Source organism: Osmia lignaria, chromosome 14 (genome assembly GCF_051020975.1).
Source record: "Osmia lignaria lignaria isolate PbOS001 chromosome 14, iyOsmLign1, whole genome shotgun sequence".
NCBI classification, from domain to species: domain Eukaryota; kingdom Metazoa; phylum Arthropoda; class Insecta; order Hymenoptera; family Megachilidae; genus Osmia; species Osmia lignaria.
In genome coordinates, this window is record NC_135045.1 from 11,704,533 (window position 1) to 11,726,676 (window position 22,144).

Sequence of the window (22,144 nt, forward strand, 5' to 3'; positions counted from 1 at the left end):
GATGTTGAAGATAAAAATTGAAACGTGCCAACTCTCAACGCTCAGGGTGGGAAGAAAACCTAGGGATTTTCTGTGGCTATTGAGCTACCCGCATTCTAGGGTCGATGTAGATGTCAATCCAAGGCCATTTCCAATATCGGCAGGAGTAGGTTGCTAAGATCATGAAAGACAGTGCATGATCTGGGGCAGTTAAACTGGCAGAATTGGTATCACGCACGAAAATAAGATAATCCCTTTGCATAAACACCGAATTATCGGCGCGCAGCCGAAACGCGACATTCTTGAACCTTCGTCGAGGCAATACACAAGTAAATGGAGTCTCTTCGAACTGAAAATAGGTATTCTCTTTCCATTCATTCCAAGTGCACTAGCAATCATTTTTGTCACCCTTCCCTCTACTATATTTGAAAATAATTTAAGTAATAATGTTATTAAGTAGTATAGATTGTTAATTAAGAAATCGTGAAACTGCATAATTTTTTCATCATTCAAAAATCCGAACTTTTCCATTTAGTATTGACCAGTTGCATAGTCAATAAACAAAATGTAATTTAATGTAAATTCCTTCGTTGCCTCACGAGTTATTACTACGCGTTGCATAAATACGAGAGATTAAAGTGTGCGCTTTAAATTGTGGAAGTTATTGCTTACTCGAACTCTGATAATTATAAATATCAGAAGGTTCGTGTAAGATACACGCTACAGCAGAAGCGTGTGAAAAGTCCGTAAGTGAAAGGATATTACGAAATTTATCAAAGTATACGAAAGCAACGACACAAATGCTATTCAAACCGTGACTATTTTAAGCATCATGTGTGTAAACACTCGATCATTGATCAAGTATACCGCTAATTTATATATTAAACTTACGAAGAGACATCTGGTAAATCAGAAGTAAGTATTGAAGAAAATGAATTGAACAATCGCGTCGACAATACAGAGTTCTTTATTCTTTTAAATTTATTTATCATTTACTTATTGACATTTTAACATAGACACATATATTAGCTTAATCTTTTTATAAAAAGTTTTACTTACAGTTAGAATAATAAACAAATGAGGGATGTTATTAAATTTTATTCTATAATTCAGAAGATATAAATTTCGTTTTCAATAACAATATGTATTTTTTATTTTACAGTTGAATGTCCACCAAAGATCACTCGAGGCGGCGGGCCTTGAAATTTGCGGAGCTGGTGGAAGTGTTCCGCAAGGGCAACCCAGTAGCGCGGGTTCCGTCGGCTCGGCACCCAGCCCAGCATCGCCAAGGCCAACTCCTCAACCACGACCACCCCTAGCATCAACCACTTCACAACCCTCGAGGACGTTGGACGACGACAGATCGACGGACGGTAAGTCGATGCAATCATTTACATAATTCAACTATGCTTCAACTATTATTTTCTTGATTTTGTAATTAGTTGATTAATTATTTCTATGTAATTCAAATCACATACCGAAAATTATTGATATTAATTATCAATAAGAGGATAACGATAAAATCTACTCGAAATTACTGTGCTTGGATTATTTTCGTAACAGTTCAATTATGACCTTGTAATTTTGAGGAATTTAGCCTCGTTAATTTGTACGTAGCCGTAGGTACTGGTACCGCCGCGGAAGATTCAGACGATGGCGAGAGCAGAGCCCAATACCTGAACCCAAATTGTGTGGTTTTCACTCATTATCGGGGGGATGCCGCGTCCGAAGTGGAGGAACACTTTCAAAGGGCACTGGCACACGATAAACTGAAGGGTGAGTAATTGTATTCGATATCTGTGAAAAATTTCAAAAAAGAAAAACATCTTAAATTTAAAATGTAGAACCCCTAAAGTGACGGAGTTGTGTCTCTATCCGGTGTTTGCGAATCGGTATTTTTTATTTTCAAAAAGAAATTTTAATTTCGAACTCGTATCATTGTCCCGATGTCATCGAAGTATGTAGTCGTGTCGGGGATTGGACAGTGTGAAACGGGACGGGGACTGGATTCGGGGCTAATGCATCAAAGGGCGGTGATTTAAACGCATTCGCGGCGGGTGCAGCGCGGAGCCAACAGAGACTGATAATAAAGTGCGCCATTAGGCCGCGACAACCCTAACAAGCTACGTAACAATTGTACCGTCGTCGTACTTGGAGACTTAAAACCCTCGCTGTCTGCCTGTGGAAAGAGACGAAGAAGAAGGAGTGGAAGTTGCGCCAAAGACAGGGGCGAGAAAAAAATAACAGATGGAAATGAAGAGGAAGAGAGAAATTAGAGAATAGAGAAATGTACTACTGAAAAGTTCTACGAAAATAAAATATTACACAATAACAATTTAGATCACATTTCTATCAAATTTCATAATTTATGTGTCACGTTACTCTTATCTGAGTGACGTATGAATTTCTATTATTTGCTAAATAATTAAAAATTTGTTCAATAAAAGAATCCCTTAAATTTTCTATAACTTTAATGTGGTATTCAAGGTATATTTAAAAGGTAATAATTTTATTTAATTTTAAATTACCATATGTTAATAATTCTAATATATATTATACTAGTTGCTATCCTCTTCCCTTGTTACAATCTCGGTAAAGAAAGAGTCTAAAATTAAATTCAAATCACCACTATCTCTACAGCCCGTCCGGGAGTGAAAAGATCCATAAATGAAAATTCGATCGTTCATAAAAATACATACGGTAAATAACTCATCAGAAGAACGAGATGCCTATATCTATAACGATCAGAAACGCACGATCAAAATTCATGCTACACGTTCGAGGAATAAACTTGAGGTAACGATATCGAGGGCACGGTAAGAAAGTAGCAAGAAAGAAACATTCATATCGTCCCAAAAAGGAATCGAACGGGCCTGGATAGACGACGATGGATCGAATGATCCCGTTGAAGGCCCGTTGCCGAAAGAAACAGCCGGTTAACGAGAAAGGCCAAGAATGGGGTAGCGGGTTGTCGCGCGAGCGGGTTTGGCAAGCGATCGGCGTAGCAGCCCGTCTATATCGGTATCGTTTAAGGCCGCATTTATCTCGCGGCACTGCTCAGGATCAGTTCACTAGCCTGCTTAGAATTCAAGACAACACGACCTAATTGTTATGTGCCGTGCGGCTCTCCTTCCGTCCCTCTGGCATCCTCTTCTCTTCATCCCCGCAAGCTCGTTCCATCGGGGCCACGCTTTCTCGTCGTAAGAAAGGTAAATTAAGAGCTTCTGTTCCCCGGCCTACGGGATGCACACGCTGACTCAGGGAGAACAGAAACGAACGTACAGACCGTAGAGGGGCGGTTGGAGGGCGGACGGAGGTGAGTGAGAAAGAAAGGGAGAAGGAACGGAACGAAGAGACAGCAGAGGAGACAGTTTTAGCCGCGGTATGCCGGCTAACCTACGTACAAGGAGTGAACGTCTCCACGGATTGAACATGTCCCACCCGGGTGGGACAAAGACACCTTAGCAGAGGATCAAGGGAGAAAAGGCGCCGATAAGGAGGGTTGAGAACTGTTGAGCCGCGACACGTGTTCGCGGTTGTTGCCACACGTTTCTCGGTTATCCTTCTATCCTGTTGTAGAAGAGAAAAAGGCGTTTCGTCTCGGGATCGTCTGTCAGACTAGTCAATGGGGCTGACAACAGACGATCCCTGCCCCAGACACCTATCGTACTTCTATTCGGAACTTATATATACATATTTGAACGGCCTGCCGGGCGACCGCTTGCGAGAACACTGCACCGATCTCCCGCCGCCACCTAGCGGTCCCCGGCCCGAACTCAAGGCGTCCGGGGAGACGAAACCCTCCCCTCCACTAAGCGCCTACATTGTGTAAAGCGAAAAGCCTTAGGAATTATCATTTTCCCCGAGGAAGTCTGATTCGATCGAGTAAAACCTTCAAATATCCGTTCAATATATTCCTAAAGAAAAATACAATCCAACTTACGGTAAATGTTCAACAAGACATAACCTTAATTTACACATAGAAACTCAATCAACCAGCGATATCAAGATCAGAACCTAATCGAATCCTGTTCTGCCTGAAGGAAAAAGAGTCGCCATACCGTTATCGTTACATAGAGTACTTACTTATCAGAGAGTAGCGGACAAGCTAGATCAAAGCGGTGCCGTGTTCCTAGATCTCCTCTGCGCAAACCCCTTTAATCACGTTAACTCCCCTCCGTGTTATCAATTACCCAAGTCCGTAGCGACCACGCTAAAGACGTTATTAGCCTGGTGTGCTCGCTGCCGATAATATATTTCACCGGCTAATGAGTCAAAAGAAGCCACGTTAGTATATGCGGTAGGACAAAGAGCGCGACCACCGCGCGGACACAAATATCCATCCGCATGGCGGAAAGAACAGGGAAGATTAAGCGGACCAACGGAGCAGATTCACAGCCGTACGAAATTGCAATTTTCTCTAGAAGCAGCTGGCGCGTTGTTATTCCCCTGAGAAAACGATTTCTTGCGATGGAGAAATTGCATATGGCACGTCTTTTGCCCGCTGGTTGGTGACCAGAAGCGGTTAGGCGCGTGAGTTAAAGGACGAGATCGAAAGGCGAACGATACGTTAGGCCGATAAAACGTTTTGCCCTCGAATGCTCGTTGATACGGACGCATAAGTGAAACGATGATTATCCTGGTTTCTTGTAGACACCGCTTTCGAGGGGTCGAGCTACACGGGGAAACCTGATTTCGATTAGGTTGTGTCTTGCTGAAGGCGCGTGTACGTCGGCTCCCTTGGGGGTTTGCTACTTGGACGATTGCATAAATTTGTTTCATCACATTTTTCTATGGGTTTGGATCTGTATATCTTGATCTTATTCGTGTTTGTTACACAGTGATTGTTGTGGAGGATGTCAGGTAGAAGAATATGGAAATTATTATAATTTTATTGATTTATTGGATAAGTTTCCGAATGGCCCCATCAAAATTGAGAACTCAGGTTCGATATATAACCTAAATTGACTATCAGAAACCGATTAAAATTGGTTTCAAAACTGGATGTCTTACCGTTTTTGAGATAATATGGTAAAAAATTTTTGTACAATTTTGGGACTACGTATGCGCTATTCGATACTGAGCATGCTCTACTTAATACTGCGCATGCGCTATTCGATACTGCGCACACACCGAACCTAACCTATCTTAACCTAACCTTACCACGATATCTCGAAAACGGTGAGACATCCAGCTCTGAAACTAACTTTAATCGGTTTCTTTTAGTAAATTTAGGTTATATACCGAATCTGAGTTCTCAATTTTGGTGGGGCCATTCGGAAACACAGCCGATTTATTTCTTATATTGGGGAAACAAACAATAAAAAATGTTTAAAATACTAATTAATATTAGTTAGTGCTTTACAATAGTATTATAAAATTATATTAGAGTTACCGACAAATAAAAGTGGGAAGCTCAACCCTTGGACGGCGGACCACGGAGAGAGCCCCATATTCAATTTAAGCTCCTCTGTTCAAGGGTTAAACTGAAAAATGAAAGGTTCGTATCCAGAATAATTGCAGTGGGTGCTCGACGTAGCGTCTCAAGTTGAAAAATCGCGCGCGTTTATCAGCGCGCATACTTCCGTTCAAAGGGTTAATTCAGAACGTCCGCCAGTAGGATCAGAAGCGTTAGATCGACTGATCGTGTCGCGCACTCGTCGCTCTGTTCAGAACACGACGCCGTGAACGGCGGTAACGTTGAGTTCGGGAAATTGAGCGCGTCGTTCCAGTCGGTGGCGTCAAATTAACGCCCCGTTCGCCAGCATCGCGGCGCAACAGAGACGCAATTACTTGACATGGCCCTTACACGACGCTGTGGCGTCTTCAAAGGGGCTGCCGCGAGATTAGCCGCGATACCGTCTTCGGTCTGTGCTCGCTGCTTTTTCAGCGTGTTCCACGCTCTCTACCGAAGCACCGGGTATCACACGGATGAAAATTGCCGTGTAATCTATGACAGGGCGCAATTTACCGCGCTGTAATTGAGAACGTCGCGACGTGCACGTATCTATTGGACGGTTCGTTCGATCAATCCTACGCTATTAACCGGCCAATTTCTTTAATTGCCGACCAATGAGAACCGTTTTACGCACAACGTATCATGTCGCGAAATTTATTTCTTTGTGTTTCATTAAAATAATTGATGGGTTCGAACGTGAAATGTCAGATAGAAATCTCATTTGAAGGATTAGAATGTATTAGCTCTAATGTATAAAGAAGGTGACGCAATTACTGATTTGTCAAGAAATAGGTGGAGTATGTTACTCGATGAATATCATATTCGATACTTGAATTATTGATTAATTTTTAATTTTATTAACAAGAAATGGTAACAAGAGAAATTATTTCACAATCGTGAAATAATTTATTAGATCGTCCACATCGATAAGCAGTGATGAATTAAACTTTTCTTATATTTAGTTAAAAAAGTAAATCAATAAGCATGAAATTTTAGTATTAAAAGCAATTTAAATAGGGTGCATATTTTTGCCCCGTTACTACCACCTATCATAATTTTAGAAATTGATTAAAACATCAAATCAGCCATAATTCGATCGTCCATAAGCGATCGAGTCGACTGGGGCAACGTTTGAGATTGTACGGATCGAAAATAGACGGAAACGCGTCATTAGTTTTCGCCAGGATCTTAATCCCTGTCCAGGGGGTGTCGTTTTCTTTGGCCGTGGCCGGCTGCGCGCGACTCGCAATCAGAATAACGAGCCATCCACTCGCACCGCCACATCAATCTGCTCTGGGTTACGTTTTGACGAATCGCGGCACCGCGACGCGCGACGTCTTTATAGAGGCACCTTCTGGCACGGCTCCAATGCCACGCGTCGACGCCGAGCAGCACAAGCCGAGAAACTCATCCGGCTCGTGTCAGTCGATTATTTTCCGAGGGACGGAGAAATGAAACACACCGAGCCTGGCTACCGCCGAAGATTTACCGACTACATTTGTATCGGGGTATCGCGTTCGCGGCCGAACGCGATCGGTGTCGCTGGTTCTGAACGGCTAAATGTGAATCATTCCGTGCACCGGCTACGAAAATGAATGAACTCGAAAGAATTAATGATCTTTCCCTTGTTTTCGGCTTTTGTACCGTGATTTTCATGTTGCGCGGTGGAACATTTTAAGGGATAGCGTTTCACGGTGGTCTATGGGGAATTGGATAGTTTTATATCAGATTTTCTATTCATTGAATTTTCATTCTTTGACTGTTATGGATGCAAATATGCGTCAAGTGCAGCAGTTTTTTCTTGTATATATTATAATCAAATAAAAGTTATCAGTGCATGTTACCAATTACACGCTACATGCCATCAGATTATAATGGTGTGATAAAACAATGAAAAAGACGGGTGAAAAAATAAATTGCAAAATGACATGAAGTAAAAAAGCAAATAAAAAAGATCAAGTATTATCCACTTAATTCTTATTTCGTAGACACAGAACGTTTAAGCCTAGAGTACTCAGTAGTCAAAGGGTTATGCTTTAAATTGATGTACAATAAATATAATATTTTTATGTCATTAAATCTTGCCAATCTGTTGATGTTTTGTTAAAGATACAAAGAATTACTTTCGAGCAGTATCATTGAAAATCATCAGGTGCAAATTACAAACAAGCGTCAGAGAAGTAACGAAGCTGGTAGAACGATAGCTTGGCACCGACAACCCTTTCTGCTCTCGTCAGAGCCGCATAGAATTGAATCCGTGGCCCTTTCCCTGGCTCTCCGTTTCGCCGACCGTGCAGCCGGTCCGCGCGGCATCGGCACAGTAGAAAGCCGGCCGTGGACGCTCGACACTCTGTTTCTTTAATTGCGTTAATAAATAAAGGACAGTCGGCCGTGGCCGGTGAGCCGGGGTCGGAGAGACAGGAGGTGGATAGAGAAGAGAGAGGAAAGAGGGAAGGTGAAAGAGAGACAAGGGTTGCTGGAAGGACGAAGGACGAAAGTTTGCAGGCCGGTTCCGTCCGCTATCTCGCATCTTCTCCGTAAGCAAATCGCAATATTTAACGCGATAGTTAGTCAATCTTTCTTGATACGTGTGTAGGAGGATGATGGCCGCACCGTGTCGACCAATCGGCGCGCGCTCGACGATCCGGCATCAAACGGAAAGTATATTTTACACGTTCTCGTCGAGAACGAGCACCCTTTTGCTTCTTCCATTCGGCATTCCACGCGTGGGAAACAATGCGGCCCCATGGGCTTCTTTATGCTCGAAGTGTCGCGGGTCAGTTGTTACCGGGACGACCCGATACCCAATCGGATTACAGTATCGGTCTGGGACCCTCGAGGACACGAGATTGCCTGAACGATTCGAATTGTCGGATCTCTTTCGTGGCCGAACGCGAAGCTGCTGCGTGGAACGGAAATAAAGAGATCTTCGGGATGTTGTGGTGGTAACAAGTGAAACTCCAACTGTTTATCGGCTCCTACGATACTGTCGATCGAAATGAATCAGGGAATGAATGGTTTTCAATCATTTTGGATATGAATAGTTTCATTAGAATATTAACTGTAAATGATTGATTATTTTTAATTATGAAGAAATAATAAATCATCCCCCTATCTTTTATACACCATACACATTTAGAAAAGATTCGTGAAAAAATGAAAGTTTCCCAAATGTAATAATTAAAATATAAACAATTATAATTTCGCATTGCAAGGGAAATTATAAATAATCAGCAACGATAATGAAATAATTCGTATCATCTTGATTTTCAACATCTTTTGGTATATTATAAATCTGCTTATAAAAGTGAAGAATCAGAGTTGGTAAACCGGAGATAAATTAGCGGACATGGTTTCCATGGTAGAACGGTGAGCATCCTGATGGTGGCGGAGATGAAATCGAGGAAGAGAAGGAATTAGAAGTATAAATCGTCGGCTGGTCCGACCTCGTTGGTTCAACCTTCGAATATGTGTGTTGGATTGGCCGAAAGAGTTTCGAGAGGGAAAAAAGGAATCCCAGGACGAACGAGCCGAAGACTCGCGGGAGGATACACGACAAGCTTCTGGCTTTGGAGTGGTCGCTTGTAAAACAACCGAGCGGTACCTTTCTGTCGCGCGGTTCGATCCCGTGGGATCCGGCTACCCGTTTATCGTGGGCCCTCGAAAGAATCGCGTACTGGCTCGTGGGAAACGATAGAAATATTTTAATAAACATTCCCGTTTCGACGAAAGGGCTCACCTTCGATCGAAATTAATGCGGTTCGTAGGAAAGTAATTGATCCTTCATCGATCACACTTATGATTCATGCTTCTCCATTTTTTACGAAGGTTACCATAGAATTTTCATTTTTCCTTTTTTCTTAATTAGATAGATATTTATTATAATTTCTGTTTTATTTTTTGTTCGTTGCGTGGGGTCTGCAGCAGCTATAAATGTATTTAAATTAAAGCATGCTTTACATGAAAATTTATGTAGAATAATTCTCTATTTTCCATTTACGAATTTGGTAAAATGATATTTAAATAATGGTCTCAGGAAATCGTGCAGAGGTCTAAATTTCAAAATTCGAAAAGGATTAAAAATATAATATATACGTCTGTATTTAAAACGAAAGTTTAATTAAAGAAACTTGAATATATTTAGTAGTGAAGTGTGTGAAAGAATTAAGTCTTCAAGTCTGGTATGCAATTTCCTTCCTTGTAAGGATGAATTGTATTATACTATAAAACCAAATACGGTGAAGTTTTAAAAATTTGCATAAACGACGATGATATGAGATCTGTAATATTATGGTAAAAATATTTATAAATGTCCAACTTGGGAAGTTGGATTTACATAATGCATTTTTACATTCAAACAAGCATTTCAAGCATCGCTGACAATTTTATGTTGTTCTGTTACAGAAAATATATCCCCCATGTCCATGAGGAGCTTTCCTGCTTCCTTCTGGAACAGTCAACATCCTGGTGAGGTCTACGAGTATCCAACGGACCCGTGGCATCCGCATTATTCACAGTATCACCACAGGTGAGCGTTCCTAAGATTCCTCGTGTTATACTTAAAGTATATGTTCCAACGTGTAGGAAAATCTGTGCTAATCTCATCTACCCGAACGCTTTAAAACGACATTGCATTTATAACTTCATTAAAAGACTTTTATTTTTACCATTTAATAGAAAAGAATGTCAGGAAAAATTCATAAAAGACTTTAGGTTTATGCGTTTAACTCTTTCGCTGCTAATAGGTAAAGATCCCCAACTTGAAAATTTGAAAAATTATAAAACCTTGTAAAAGAAGGATCACGTTATTTGTAAAATGATTTAATATAAATATTACAAATTTTCCAATAGAGATAGCCATAGCAAAAGGGTTAATTATCTCGATTATTAATCAATACCAATTTCTTATCACAAATTACAAATTTACAAAATTACAAATATTACAAATTTTCCACTAGAGATAGCCATAGCAAAAGGGTTAATTATCTCGATCATTAATCAATACCAATTTCTTATCATTACCCATTTAATCGACGTCTACATGATCCACGTTTCAAGTTTCCCTTATTCACGCCAATATGAACGTATCAGCGGCGCGTAACCATTAATTATACGGATCGCTCCAAAGAATCCCATCAATTCGTTGCCGCGAAGCGCGCTCCATTTTAAATTCGCCGGTGTTTCTCGTAGTCGACGTAAAGCTCGCGCACGAAACCAGTCGGTGATTAATCGACGAAATCGTCGAGAGCGTCGTTCGTTCAATTAACGGACGATAATGCGGCCAATGTTTCACGCATTCGAAAAATCCACCTCCGGCAGGCGCGACACGCTCATTACGCGATAGCCTGCCGGGATAAACCGTCAGAAACGAATGTTGCGGCTCGCCATGGGGCTTGAAGCGAGCCGGGAGACGGAGATCTGGTAGAGAAGAGAACCTTTCTGAAAAAAAGAGAGGGACAAAAGATCGGAGAAAAATCACGAGAAATCGAGGAAAGAGAGAGGCAGTTGGTCGTGGCACAGAACGAGAGGGGTAAATTAAAGCGTACAAAAAGTTACACAGAGAAAAAAAGAGGAGACGAGAGAGGAAGAGAGATAGAGCGAAGACAAAAAGAAAACGAAACGTGAAAAATACAGAAAACCGTCGGGAGCAGGTACCCCTGGTCGAGAGATCTTTAGCGCTGATGTTGCGTCGGTCGCCGTATAAATTACCAGTCTGTCACCGTTCTTGAAAAGAGGCACGATATCGAAGATTCTTCTTCTCCTTTTCTTTCTTACCATCGCTCTTTTCTCCTTCTCATTTTCGCCATTTCTTGTTTTTACTATTCCCTTTTCTTTTTTCATTTTTTCTTTTAATCGTTTCTTTCCCTTCGTTCGTAAAGCCCATTCTATCTTCGTTCTCTTCTTTGCGTTGTCCCCGAGTTTCCTGATCGAGCAGGGAGCAAAGTTGATAAGCCTGTAATAGGTTAAGTTAACGAAATCGACGACTTTTTTACGGTTGTTCCAGGGCTGTGCACGAGTATCACCATCATAACATGGCGGCCGTAACGAGTTACGGTGGTCTGCTGTTGGGTGGTGCGCGAGGACTCGGCCACCATACGTCCCACCATGCGGCGCACCATGCACACCCCGCGGCTTCTTACAAGGACTGGCCGTCGGCGACGCCGTCGCAGTCGCTCGTCGACGCGTCCTCCGCACCCCCTTATCCCCACGGCCCTTACGCACCCCTCTCTGGTGAGTAGAAACTCGAGGGTTACGTTCAATCGAAACTAAGCGGTCGATGTTTAAAAACACATTCTTTACCTTTTCTTCTTAATTTTTTTATCTTTTATTTGAAGTACCGAGGTAGTTAATTTTCCGTTAGGGTTTATTACGTGTACAGAGGTACGGGGATGGGTTTGATGAAGTTTCTTGAAGAAACTTTAAGATGGGCTTTTGTTATCTTATTTATGACGCGGCTGGTGGGAACAGCTGGAAAAGGCGTAAAACAATTTATGGATAGTGGAAGAAGAACACTTTTCAATAGAAAATATGCAAATTAGCAATCAATGAGTATTAGATATTAACACATTTATTGCCACAGTGAAAACAGACGTATATAATAAGACATACTGAAATGAATTATAAAGTATACGAACAATGTTGCTCACAAATACTCAAAAATACGAAACTTATGTTGCTCACAATATTTTTATAATTTTAATAGTATTAAAATAGTTAATATTTATAATATGAAGATATTGGGAGGACAATTTAAAAAGTAATACTTTCTAGCTACCTACATTATTTTTGTTTCCTACCCCAACCTGTCCCACATAAACCACCTTTTCAGTCTCCCTCTTTCACTCTGGAGCCAATCGAATGACACGATGCGCACATTGTTGCCGATTATCCCTGTTGACGGTTTCCCGCGCAATTCCCTAGGCTGATCGAAAAGAGGGGATGAAAAAAGGCACGGACCAGGTTGCAACGAAGAGTACGCGAACTTTTTACCCGCGATTTACATGATAAATCTCGTGAAGAGGATCGACTCGACATCAAAGTTGGAAGGCCGAGCAACGTCGTGGACGGCGTTTGTATTGGCGGCAGAAGGAGCGGAGGCAGAATGGCGCGCAGGTAGCGCAAGAAAGGTCGGTCGGCCCCTCAGATGCTCGCAATTAATAAGAGCTTAATGGGGGCCCGCGGGCCGATATAGCGCTGCCACGCTCGGACCCCGTTTCTTCGTTGTTCTCCCACCGAAATCATCGATGCCGACGACAAAAAGCCACGGCTAGGCCGTAAAACATTTCGCTCACCGCTCGACAGAGGTGCTCGGGCCAACGTCATTGCAAAAAGGGCCGCTCCATTTCGATTCTCGCTGCCCCGACATCGAATTATATAAGAGACAGGGAAAGCTAGTCCCTTCACCGGGATTAGAAGAAGTGAAAGAAGTCGAGGAAGAATTTCGGATCGGAAAAATTCAAGAGAACGAAGGATCTGACGTGTTTCATTTCGATGAAATTAATCATTTTAACCTATTAATTCTAATGGAAATCACTAATTATCATCAAGACTGATGTTCCAAATTTAATATACTAAAATAATTAAAAGAAACATTTTAAATAGTATATCCAGAGAAGAAATGGTCGTGTCTAATAAGACACTAATGAAACGCATTCTTCTGTTAAAATTTCCATTTTTTAATTTATACTAACTATCGAAACCAAGAAGAGACTCGATCATTGGTGATCGAAAAAATGTCCGCCATTGAATAGGAAATCTAAGAGGAATAGATTTTCTTTCCTACGATTTGCGAATACGTTCAAATGCAAATGCAGTGCGCCTGAAGTGCAATGTAGGGTGCAGCTGCAACACGCTGTGAAAGCACCACGCCCATCGTGATTGCGGAGACCACTCCCATCTGTCTGCACGTCGCTGCAACCAGCACGCCTTCCGTTTCACCTCGAGAAACAGTCACGCGATTTCGTGTAACACGTCCGTAACTTTTGATGTAACGTTCTACCACGTTCAGGAATTTCCGCATCCCTGGCTGAACTTCATTTTTATCACAACCACGAGTTTCCTTCGGAAGCTGCATTCGATGGCTATCATAGTGACGTATGTGCAAGTATTCATTTTTTCTTGGCTTTGTGGATTTAATAATATCATCTGAGTGATTGTGATAAGAGTCATTGAAATTTAAACAGTTATGGATCGTGGTGATGGTGATTTCTTCGTTCGTGACAATTTAATTAATTATTATTTAAGTACTGAATTTGACATATTTTTTGTAAAAATTTATTACTGAAAATTTAGGATTATCCACTTATTTGATTTCTGGTAATTGTGACTCCTTTGTTAATGAAGGTTAATAATTCGTGACAATTTAATTAATAACTTTTCAGATAGTGAAGTCGATATCTTGTTGGAACTAAAATTTTCGCAAAGATGTGTTAGTAAAAATGTTGTTATTATTCATTGATTTCCTATGTAGTAATGGATTAATAATTTAAAGAAATTTTTAGGCAGATTCTATAATATATTTCAAAATATAAAATTTTGTATAAAGTGGTACGGAGATGTTGAAGAGGGAAGAGGACAGTGTACTATGGTCTGATTCCATGCATGCTGAGCTTAAGGGACGAAAATCGATACTAGAGCTTCATTTTAGTACTCTCATCCCTCTCGTTGTCACTGATTCGATACGCCATTACTTCAACCCTCTTCTGTTAGTCGGTTCAACCTAGCAGTCATTGAAGTAAAACATTCTTCCCATTTTGCATTTTCTATTTTCAATATATTATAATTCATTTCTCTTGAAGAACAATTTATTATTTATCATTACTAGAGCATGAAAGCCAAAAAGAGAATGAAATACGTAAAGGTACATAAGTGATACAAGTCTGAGAATATCAGTTACAAATTAGCATAATTGTGAATGAACAAAAGCATGAAAGTGTCAACCATGAATGAATAACAAACCGATGAACGGCGTTAAGGTCGTTAAAGGAACATTAACGTCGAAGCAAAGTACCCGTTCGAAAATCCCAGGAACTTTCACCGACGTCGTCGAGAAATGTACCGTAGGAACCGTGAAAAATTCGGCTGGTTGGTAGCCAGGGAACGAACAGGCTGAGATTTAGGGCCAATTTAGGAAACGCTTACATTCGCACGCGTGCGCTTCGCTTTATGGCGCAGATTGAGAGTTGCTTCGCGGATCGGACCGACCAAACGAGTTTTCAAGAATTTACTTGCCGGAATGCCGGCAACGCTCACTATTCTAACTGGCGTGTGCTACCGTAAGGGACCCAATGCACCAAGTAGCTGCTTCCAAGTAGCACCGACCTCCTCGTCAAACATCGATTCTGGAAATTAATGAATAAATAAGAAAGGACTTGCGGTTTGTCCACTTTCTTGGATACCGCGCGTCGACGCTCGATCGGAACAGTTTGGGTAAAAAGACGAGCATCGTTTTGTCAGCCAGATTTTTGTGAATTTTATTTTGACACGAATTTACTGAGTTTCGAGGAAATATTGTAATCTTGGATTCATTTCATTAGGTGGATGCTTAATCGAACACAAAGAAAGAATGAAGAATTAAAAAATTAATAGCCACGATTGGAATATCAAAATTTAATCACAATGTAGAATTGTGTGAGAAAAAATTAAAGAACGTTTTAAGTAACATTAATATGTTATAATATTTGCAAAAGATATCAAGGGGAAAACTTCAATTGAAAAATGAAACGATCGTATTTTGCATAATTACAATTATAGTAATGATATGAAATAATGAACTAAAGCATTATCTTAAAAAAAATTAATTTGTTGTATCTTGAATAATTCATTTTATTGCGTCTGACTATACATGAATATTTCTACTGCGACGGTCAACGTATTAATGAATTAGTATTACATAAAATTCTGAAGGCAAAAGAAGCAGACTTTTAAATGCTCGTAGCATAGAATCAGTAATATAGTGTAATAAAAACACAAGTTAGAAAATAAAATTTTAGAAAAATTGAATCTGAATTACACTGTGCCTGACCATATACGTCAACTTCCACTGTGGCAATCAACCTGTTAACACATTTACCGCGGATGTCCCTGATCTGCATCGACTATATTGATATGTGTACGATATTAATATGCTATTAATAAGTACTATTAATATACTAAGATCAGATTCGCAAGGAACATGTTGAACACTAATGTAAATGTGATCGGCATGGCATCGAGTTACGGAAAAGATTTCTAACGAGTCCTGGAAGGAGGAGCTCGGTCGTTTCGTAGGATGAGAAGGTAATTTCAGAGTTTGGTCGAAGCAGTGGAATTATCTAGAGGAGCAAGAGTATTCGAATCGGAAGTGCCGCCATTAGAACGCCGCTTGGCACCCCGACTAGGCCGTGCCGCGGTGCCCGGTCCCCGCTTGGTAATTATATAATTGCGTAAAATTAACTCGGCCAGCATAAATTGGCTGCCGTTTAAGCGCGATTAAGAGAAATAAATCGCAATTACCGCGCGACATCCGACGACGCTGCCCGACTGTAGATGGTCATGGCGCACCGCGTGACGTTTATGTCGGCGGTTTTATGCCCGCCGTGTCCCCGCGTATGTCTATCACTTCTGTGAAATCATTAATTTAATTGCCCGTCACCGGCTCTCATCGACGAATTCAACGCGATCGCGCGTATAATTCATGCAGCTCGCCGGAAATTATTGTGATCGATGACGCGAGGTTCATCTGTGCTGATTTATTATTATTTGATTTGCGAAGGAAGTTTGTCCGTGAGAATTAAATTCGGTAAATAGAAATTATTTTTGTTTTTTTCATTTATAAAATAAAAGAAAATTATTACATTTAGATTTGGGTAACTCGTGATTAATTATTTTTCTAATCTTATGAAAGTAGCGTGTAGAGAAATTAATTTAGTTAGGTATGCCTAGAGATCCCTATGCAGTATAGGTATATTATATTTTTTAAATAGTATGATACTCTATATTTTCTCGAAGTCCTATAAATAGGACGTCCCTTTTCGAAAAAAATAATTATTTCATTAAATATCTTATTTTAATTTTTGCGTTTTCTAATTGGTGCAAAGTTCTTAACACGTTAATTACCACAGTAGATACAGCCAGTAATAAGACACACGAGAGTATAAATTACTAAGGGTATTGTGAACTGATTGAATTTAATATTTTAAATATCAGTCAGTGTAATTTTTAAAAGTACTGGAAGTATTTCAGAGGGTTTGCATTCGTCGAACAACAATAACCTCTTTTAACAAATTTCCATTGTGAAAGTAGAAAACACGTCATTAGTATTGCGTTGATCAATGACAATGAAATCGGTATTTCACAATGTTCTAGCGATAATTACAACGAATACCTATTGATGGAATTCACCGAGCAATGGAATTTGTTTGAGAGCAGAATCATTGTTTTATTTAATTCGTCGATTCACAGACCCGTTTATCCATCAGCTACTAATCCAAAGGCTCTTTGGAAATGTTCACATCATCGAAATAACTTTCGGAATAAAATTAAAACTTAAATTACTGAATTAAAAGTTCCACTCTATACTTTGGAAATTTTTTAAGCGAACAGAAACATTTTTATGAACTTTATTACGTTGTTACCTTCCTTAATTAACACAATATCAAGACTACTGAAAATTTTCTTTCAATCATTCCATTATATTAAATTCAAAGTATGTCGTGTTTTATTTTCAATCGCATTTCTTCAACTTCATTTTAATCTAATCTGAAATAAAACCAGGGAACAATAATAAAATCAAGTCGATGTCACCTAAAATTAATTCCAACAGTTTAATTGCATTACCTTTCACGTTAGTGGAAATCTTCTTCTTTGGAAGGTGGTTTCACAGGAAGTTCGTCTTGAACAGGAAGTCGAAAAGTTGCGAAAGAACGCGTCGCGGAAACCGAGTGATCCCCGGTGTACGTTCACCGAGACGGCCGGTAGAACTGGATCCGGGGATGTTAATTTAATGCGGTTTCGCGTACTTTTATCTTAGCCGAGCGAGCATTAATTCCCAACGGCCGCGAACAGAGACGAATTTACGAGCGAGATTCGTTATCCGAGCCGGAAGAGCGACGACGTACCGGTATCGTGAAATCTATTGCTTCCGAACATGCAGCCGCCACGACGTCACGGACCTTAGGTGTGCTTAAATCAAACACGAATTTCGCCTGTGAACGGTGAATTGAATTCCGTGCACGGTATTTTGTCGAACGGGGACGTTGATTTATACTCGGCGCTCGAAATTGCTGGCGTTTCGTTCAATTCACTTGCAACTTTTCCTTCCAACGTCTTCCCAACTTCTATCAAACAATTTGTTCAACCCTTCGTGGACAAGCGCATTTTTTTGCAACCTGGGCAATCTGGATCGATTATGCTCACGATTAATTTTTTTACTGTTCTTGATTTCCTAAAAATCTGAAAAAATTCTGGGATACTTATTGAAGGTTCTACTTAAATATATAATCGTTACTCGAGTCAAATGTTAGAAGGATTAATTGAGAAAAATAAATATTCAGCAGCAATTTGCTTCGAACATAAACGAGCCATCTTTTCCATGAAGGGTGAATATATTTCATTTTATGATGAAATTGTAGAAAATTCCTTCTCCGATATGTTTAGTGTATTATTTTTCAAAGTATCAAAGGATTCTGATGTTTCGAATTTACTGTTAGATTTTCTGATTGATCCTGGTTTGAAGAATTATCTGTCCTTTTGATACGAGGGAGAAAACAAACAGCACGATTTATATCGCTGTAACCGTGGAGAAGTTCGAGAGCGTCCTTTTACGCGTGACCAATCTTCCAAGGAACCCTTCAAAAGCATATACAACTTGTACAACCCCTACAGAATCTCCCTTTCCTTTCATTTAACCCTTAACGATCGCTTCGCTAAACATTTGCGGGAATATCACTGTTTTTATTGACGGAATCATAGAAACACGCTTTTATGTACTAGAGTATGTTACTGATGCGAGATCTCAAAATGAAAGTTTTAACTTTTTAACTGGAGATGACGAGTTAACTCGTCACATAACATTTCATAGATTGCGCTTTTAGTAAGTCAGCTCCCCAGTTAAATGGTTAAATTGAAAAAAATTGGACAATTTTTTTGAATATTCTGAATAATTACATAGCCGCATGCACTGCGGTCTTTACTGTATTAACCCTCGGACGGTGGACCGCGGAGAGAGCCCCAATTCTAATTTAATAATGTAGGGAAAAATGAATGTAGATAAAAAGCAGAAAGAAAATAAGAGTTTATTTAGACAATTAAGAGAAAAAAAAGAAAACGAATATTATTTATGGAAAGAAAACACCGCGTGTCACATCGACCATCGTCCCTGATCACTCAATTTCGACTGACGACAGACGCGTCGCAACGATGGTTTCTTTGTTTTTGCAAATGGGGCCACCCCGACCGATCGCGCGAAATTTGAATACCACAATATTGTATTTTATATCATTTTTATTTTCTAAATTTTACACTTCTCCTTTGAAAAATATTCTTCCTTTCATTCAAAAATTATACATATAACTTTAGGCTAATATTTTTGAGTCACAATTGGCCCAGACTGCGATGTTCAATGCGTTAATCCTTCTCCACTTCCTATTTCTAACTCCTATACCACTTAAAATCAATTATGATCATCAAAGAGAAAGTTAAACACCGAAGGAATGAAATCTCACGATGGGGAAACGAGCGTCGGTGACCGTCACTGCCGCGGTTTCAAGTTGAAAACAAAGAAAGGGTGCGACACGGTGATCTCAATGTTTCCAGGAGGATTAATTCACGGAATCTTTGTCATAAATTCTCATCCGCGTGGGACATTCTGGCGAGGAATATTCTGGACCCGCGGCTCGTTGCAGCCGGGCCTTTCTGGCACGCGCCTCGAAAATGGCGTCGCGCGGTGACGTCACGTAATCCACGCTCGGTGCACCGTTTCCACCGGTGAGAGCAAAAGGGAAGAGAATGGAAAAGAGGGACACCAGGGTAGCCGGGGATGGCTAGCGAGCCTCGATTGGTCAGCCAGTTGGATGGAGGGAGTGGTCGAAAGCCGACGGTTATATCGATCTCTCGAAGTCGGCTCGTTCGTAGCCGGAGACAGTCCGGTGAACCGGAGTTTCCTTCGCGGCGAACGCGTGTCCTCTTCGTCCTTTAACCCTTGACCCGCTTCTCTTCGTGATCCTCTGCGTCCCCGAGACACCGCGCCGTACAATATACATACACTCTTCACTGGCAAGCTTGAAAACGTCTCATTGTTAACTATCGTACATCAGTCGTTAGCAAATCGAAGTATTAACTCTACTTTTGAAATTTCTTACAATTTTCGTGCCAAAGCACTTGGTCTACTTTTCGTTTTGTAAAGTTCATTGATTTAGCGAACAAGTGAAATTTTGTTTAAATGTCATTATTAACGAGAAGAGGAACGCGAAGTTATCGATTCTCATTTCATTCAGGATTTTGTTTTTTATATTTTACTTAAATATTTTAGTATTTATAATATTAGTATTATAGTGACAGTATAAGGTAGTAAATTAAGAGCTTATAATTGAAAATTAATTGTTTGTATCCTTAATTATAGATTTTAGTATGTCTGACTATACACGTCCCTTTTCACTGCGCTATTAAAACTCTTGAATAATTAACCAAATTTTTATCATAAGATATACGATACATCGATAATTAAATTCTTTTTTCCAATTTTTTCGGTTGAGTATAGGAACTTCTCACTTAACTCGTTGACTGTCACCGTAGGAAGAACCGTACCTGGTACGGCACACATGAATTATTCACAGACTGACAGCCGCAGTGAAAAACACTGTGTTTAATACGGCACGGTTCTGCAGTAAAACACTTTTCCATTATTAATCTACCTTTCTTTTTCTTGGTATTTTCAGTACATTCCTTTTTATTCGGAATGTATAAAAATTGTTGAAATACCAAATCTTTATATGAAATTGAAAAGATTTACTTTCTTACGATATTTATGAATTACAGTAACATATAGGAAAAATGATAAACAAATGATAGTTTGATGTATTACCTAAAACACAGATGCAAAGAGGGTTGAAAAACTTTTAATTTCCTTCGATACATGCATGAACCTTTTTCTCTCATACGAATTCTCGAAAAGGCCGTGACAATAGAATAGGGAAAGGTTGAAAACACAAAGATTTGGTAGCTTAATTTCCAATTAATACACGCTCGTGCATACGAGCTTCGAGACAGGGTGAATCAAAGTGGGGACTCTCCTTTACCACGAGTATATTGGATTTCGAGGCTACGAGGGGTTTGACCCCCATTGATAAGGGTCATCTCGATGCTTTCGATATGTATCCCTCGACAACGAGTAGGGTCGACGGATCATAGGGGGTCGTGTCCTTCGCTTTTTAAAGCGGGGGTGTTCGATTTAATTTAATCCGGATGCCCGACTCTCGTCTTTTGTCGTTGAATTTGCCACCCAATGGTAATATCAAACGAAAGCAATGAGAATATACGTTGTTTTTGAGATAATTTCTGCACGTTTATTTCTTTTTGAGAAAATGATTTATTTATTTATTTGCTTCAAATACATAAAATAAAATCATTTATTCGCTGATTTTAAGACAATTAAGTCTACGGTGAAACACAAAGAGGAGAATCGCAAAATTCACAAGCTAAACGCGTTTCGCCCCCGAATTTCCTTCGACTTTGTACGTTGTTTCTTTGCTGAAAGGACCAAAGGGAATTCCTCTTTGTACCATCTTGCTTTCGCTCTTTGATATCGCGATATTGAATGCTGAAACATTCATAACAGGTGCGTTCGTCCGTAACTTTGTATTCATCGACTTGTGTGCGTCTGAGGTTTCAAACGGAAACACGCTGCCGCGTATTCTTCAGTCGAACAATAAAGCTGGAAACATTCAGCAATAACTATTATCCGAAGAAAATTCTGTATTTGAGAGGAAAACGTTTCATTTTAATAAATCAATATTCTTGATTTCAGAAAAAAAATATATGAAACGAATTTCACATGAATTATTATTATAATTATTCAAAATTGTTAAATTTCATTTTGAGGCAAATTTCCTTCAATTATTGCTCGATATCCTCGACTTGTGGTCTAGCTCACGCGCGATCATAATCTCCGTGAGAGAGCATCCTAATTCGATACGAAGGACCGTAACCACCGAATAATGTACCATAAGTGTCAAGACGATTTATGCGAGCCACGTACGTGGCTATAACGTTTTCACGGCCGAGTATGCCAAGCCAATATGCTGGAACAAAATGGACGGGGGTGTTGCTGGTAAATGGTGTGTCGGATAGCGCGGACAATATTGCCCAGTATTCGCCAGCTTTCCGAGTCACCCTCTCGTATTTACGCGGAAGAACCCGCGTCGATTATGGCCAAGGGGTTTCTCCACTTCTCTCTTGGATCGACCGTATTACATGGTATTTGTTAGCCACACCATTGGAACGGTTAATCGCTATATTTGATCCCTGATGATGTGTAATCAATTCAATTTGAGAAATTAATTAATTTTCCTGCTTTTATTAATATTTTTCTTATAGGGGTGATTGTACACGCTGAGAGGTTTTATTATGTTTATGGGGAATTTTAGGGATTCATAATTTAATAATTTGAGATTGATTAATTTTCAAATCAAAGCTTTTAATTTGCTATCTTAAATTATTAATAGGTATAAT

At 39.9% G+C, this 22,144-nt stretch overlaps 1 protein-coding gene across 7 annotated transcripts in view; it reads left to right on the plus strand.

The window, feature by feature from the left end:
* vg (transcription factor vestigial) overlaps nt 1–22,144 on the plus strand; it is an 86,868-nt gene that overhangs the window by 61,646 nt on the left and 3,078 nt on the right. For 2 of the 7 annotated variants that reach the window (XR_013063384.1, XM_034334841.2), the window contains exons 2-4: nt 1,142–1,352; nt 1,597–1,755; nt 9,842–9,965. Coding sequence is in view for 6 of the 7 variants with exons in the window: in XM_034334841.2 (XP_034190732.2) it covers nt 1,142–1,352; nt 1,597–1,755; nt 9,842–9,965 (494 nt within the window). In the remaining variant the exon portion in view is untranslated. Of the gene's footprint in view, nt 1–1,141; nt 1,353–1,596; nt 1,756–9,841; nt 9,966–11,441; nt 11,669–22,144 lie in introns of all 7 variants that reach the window. The other 5 variants (XM_076692007.1, XM_034334843.2, XM_034334842.2 and 2 more) reach the window with 5 other exon arrangements.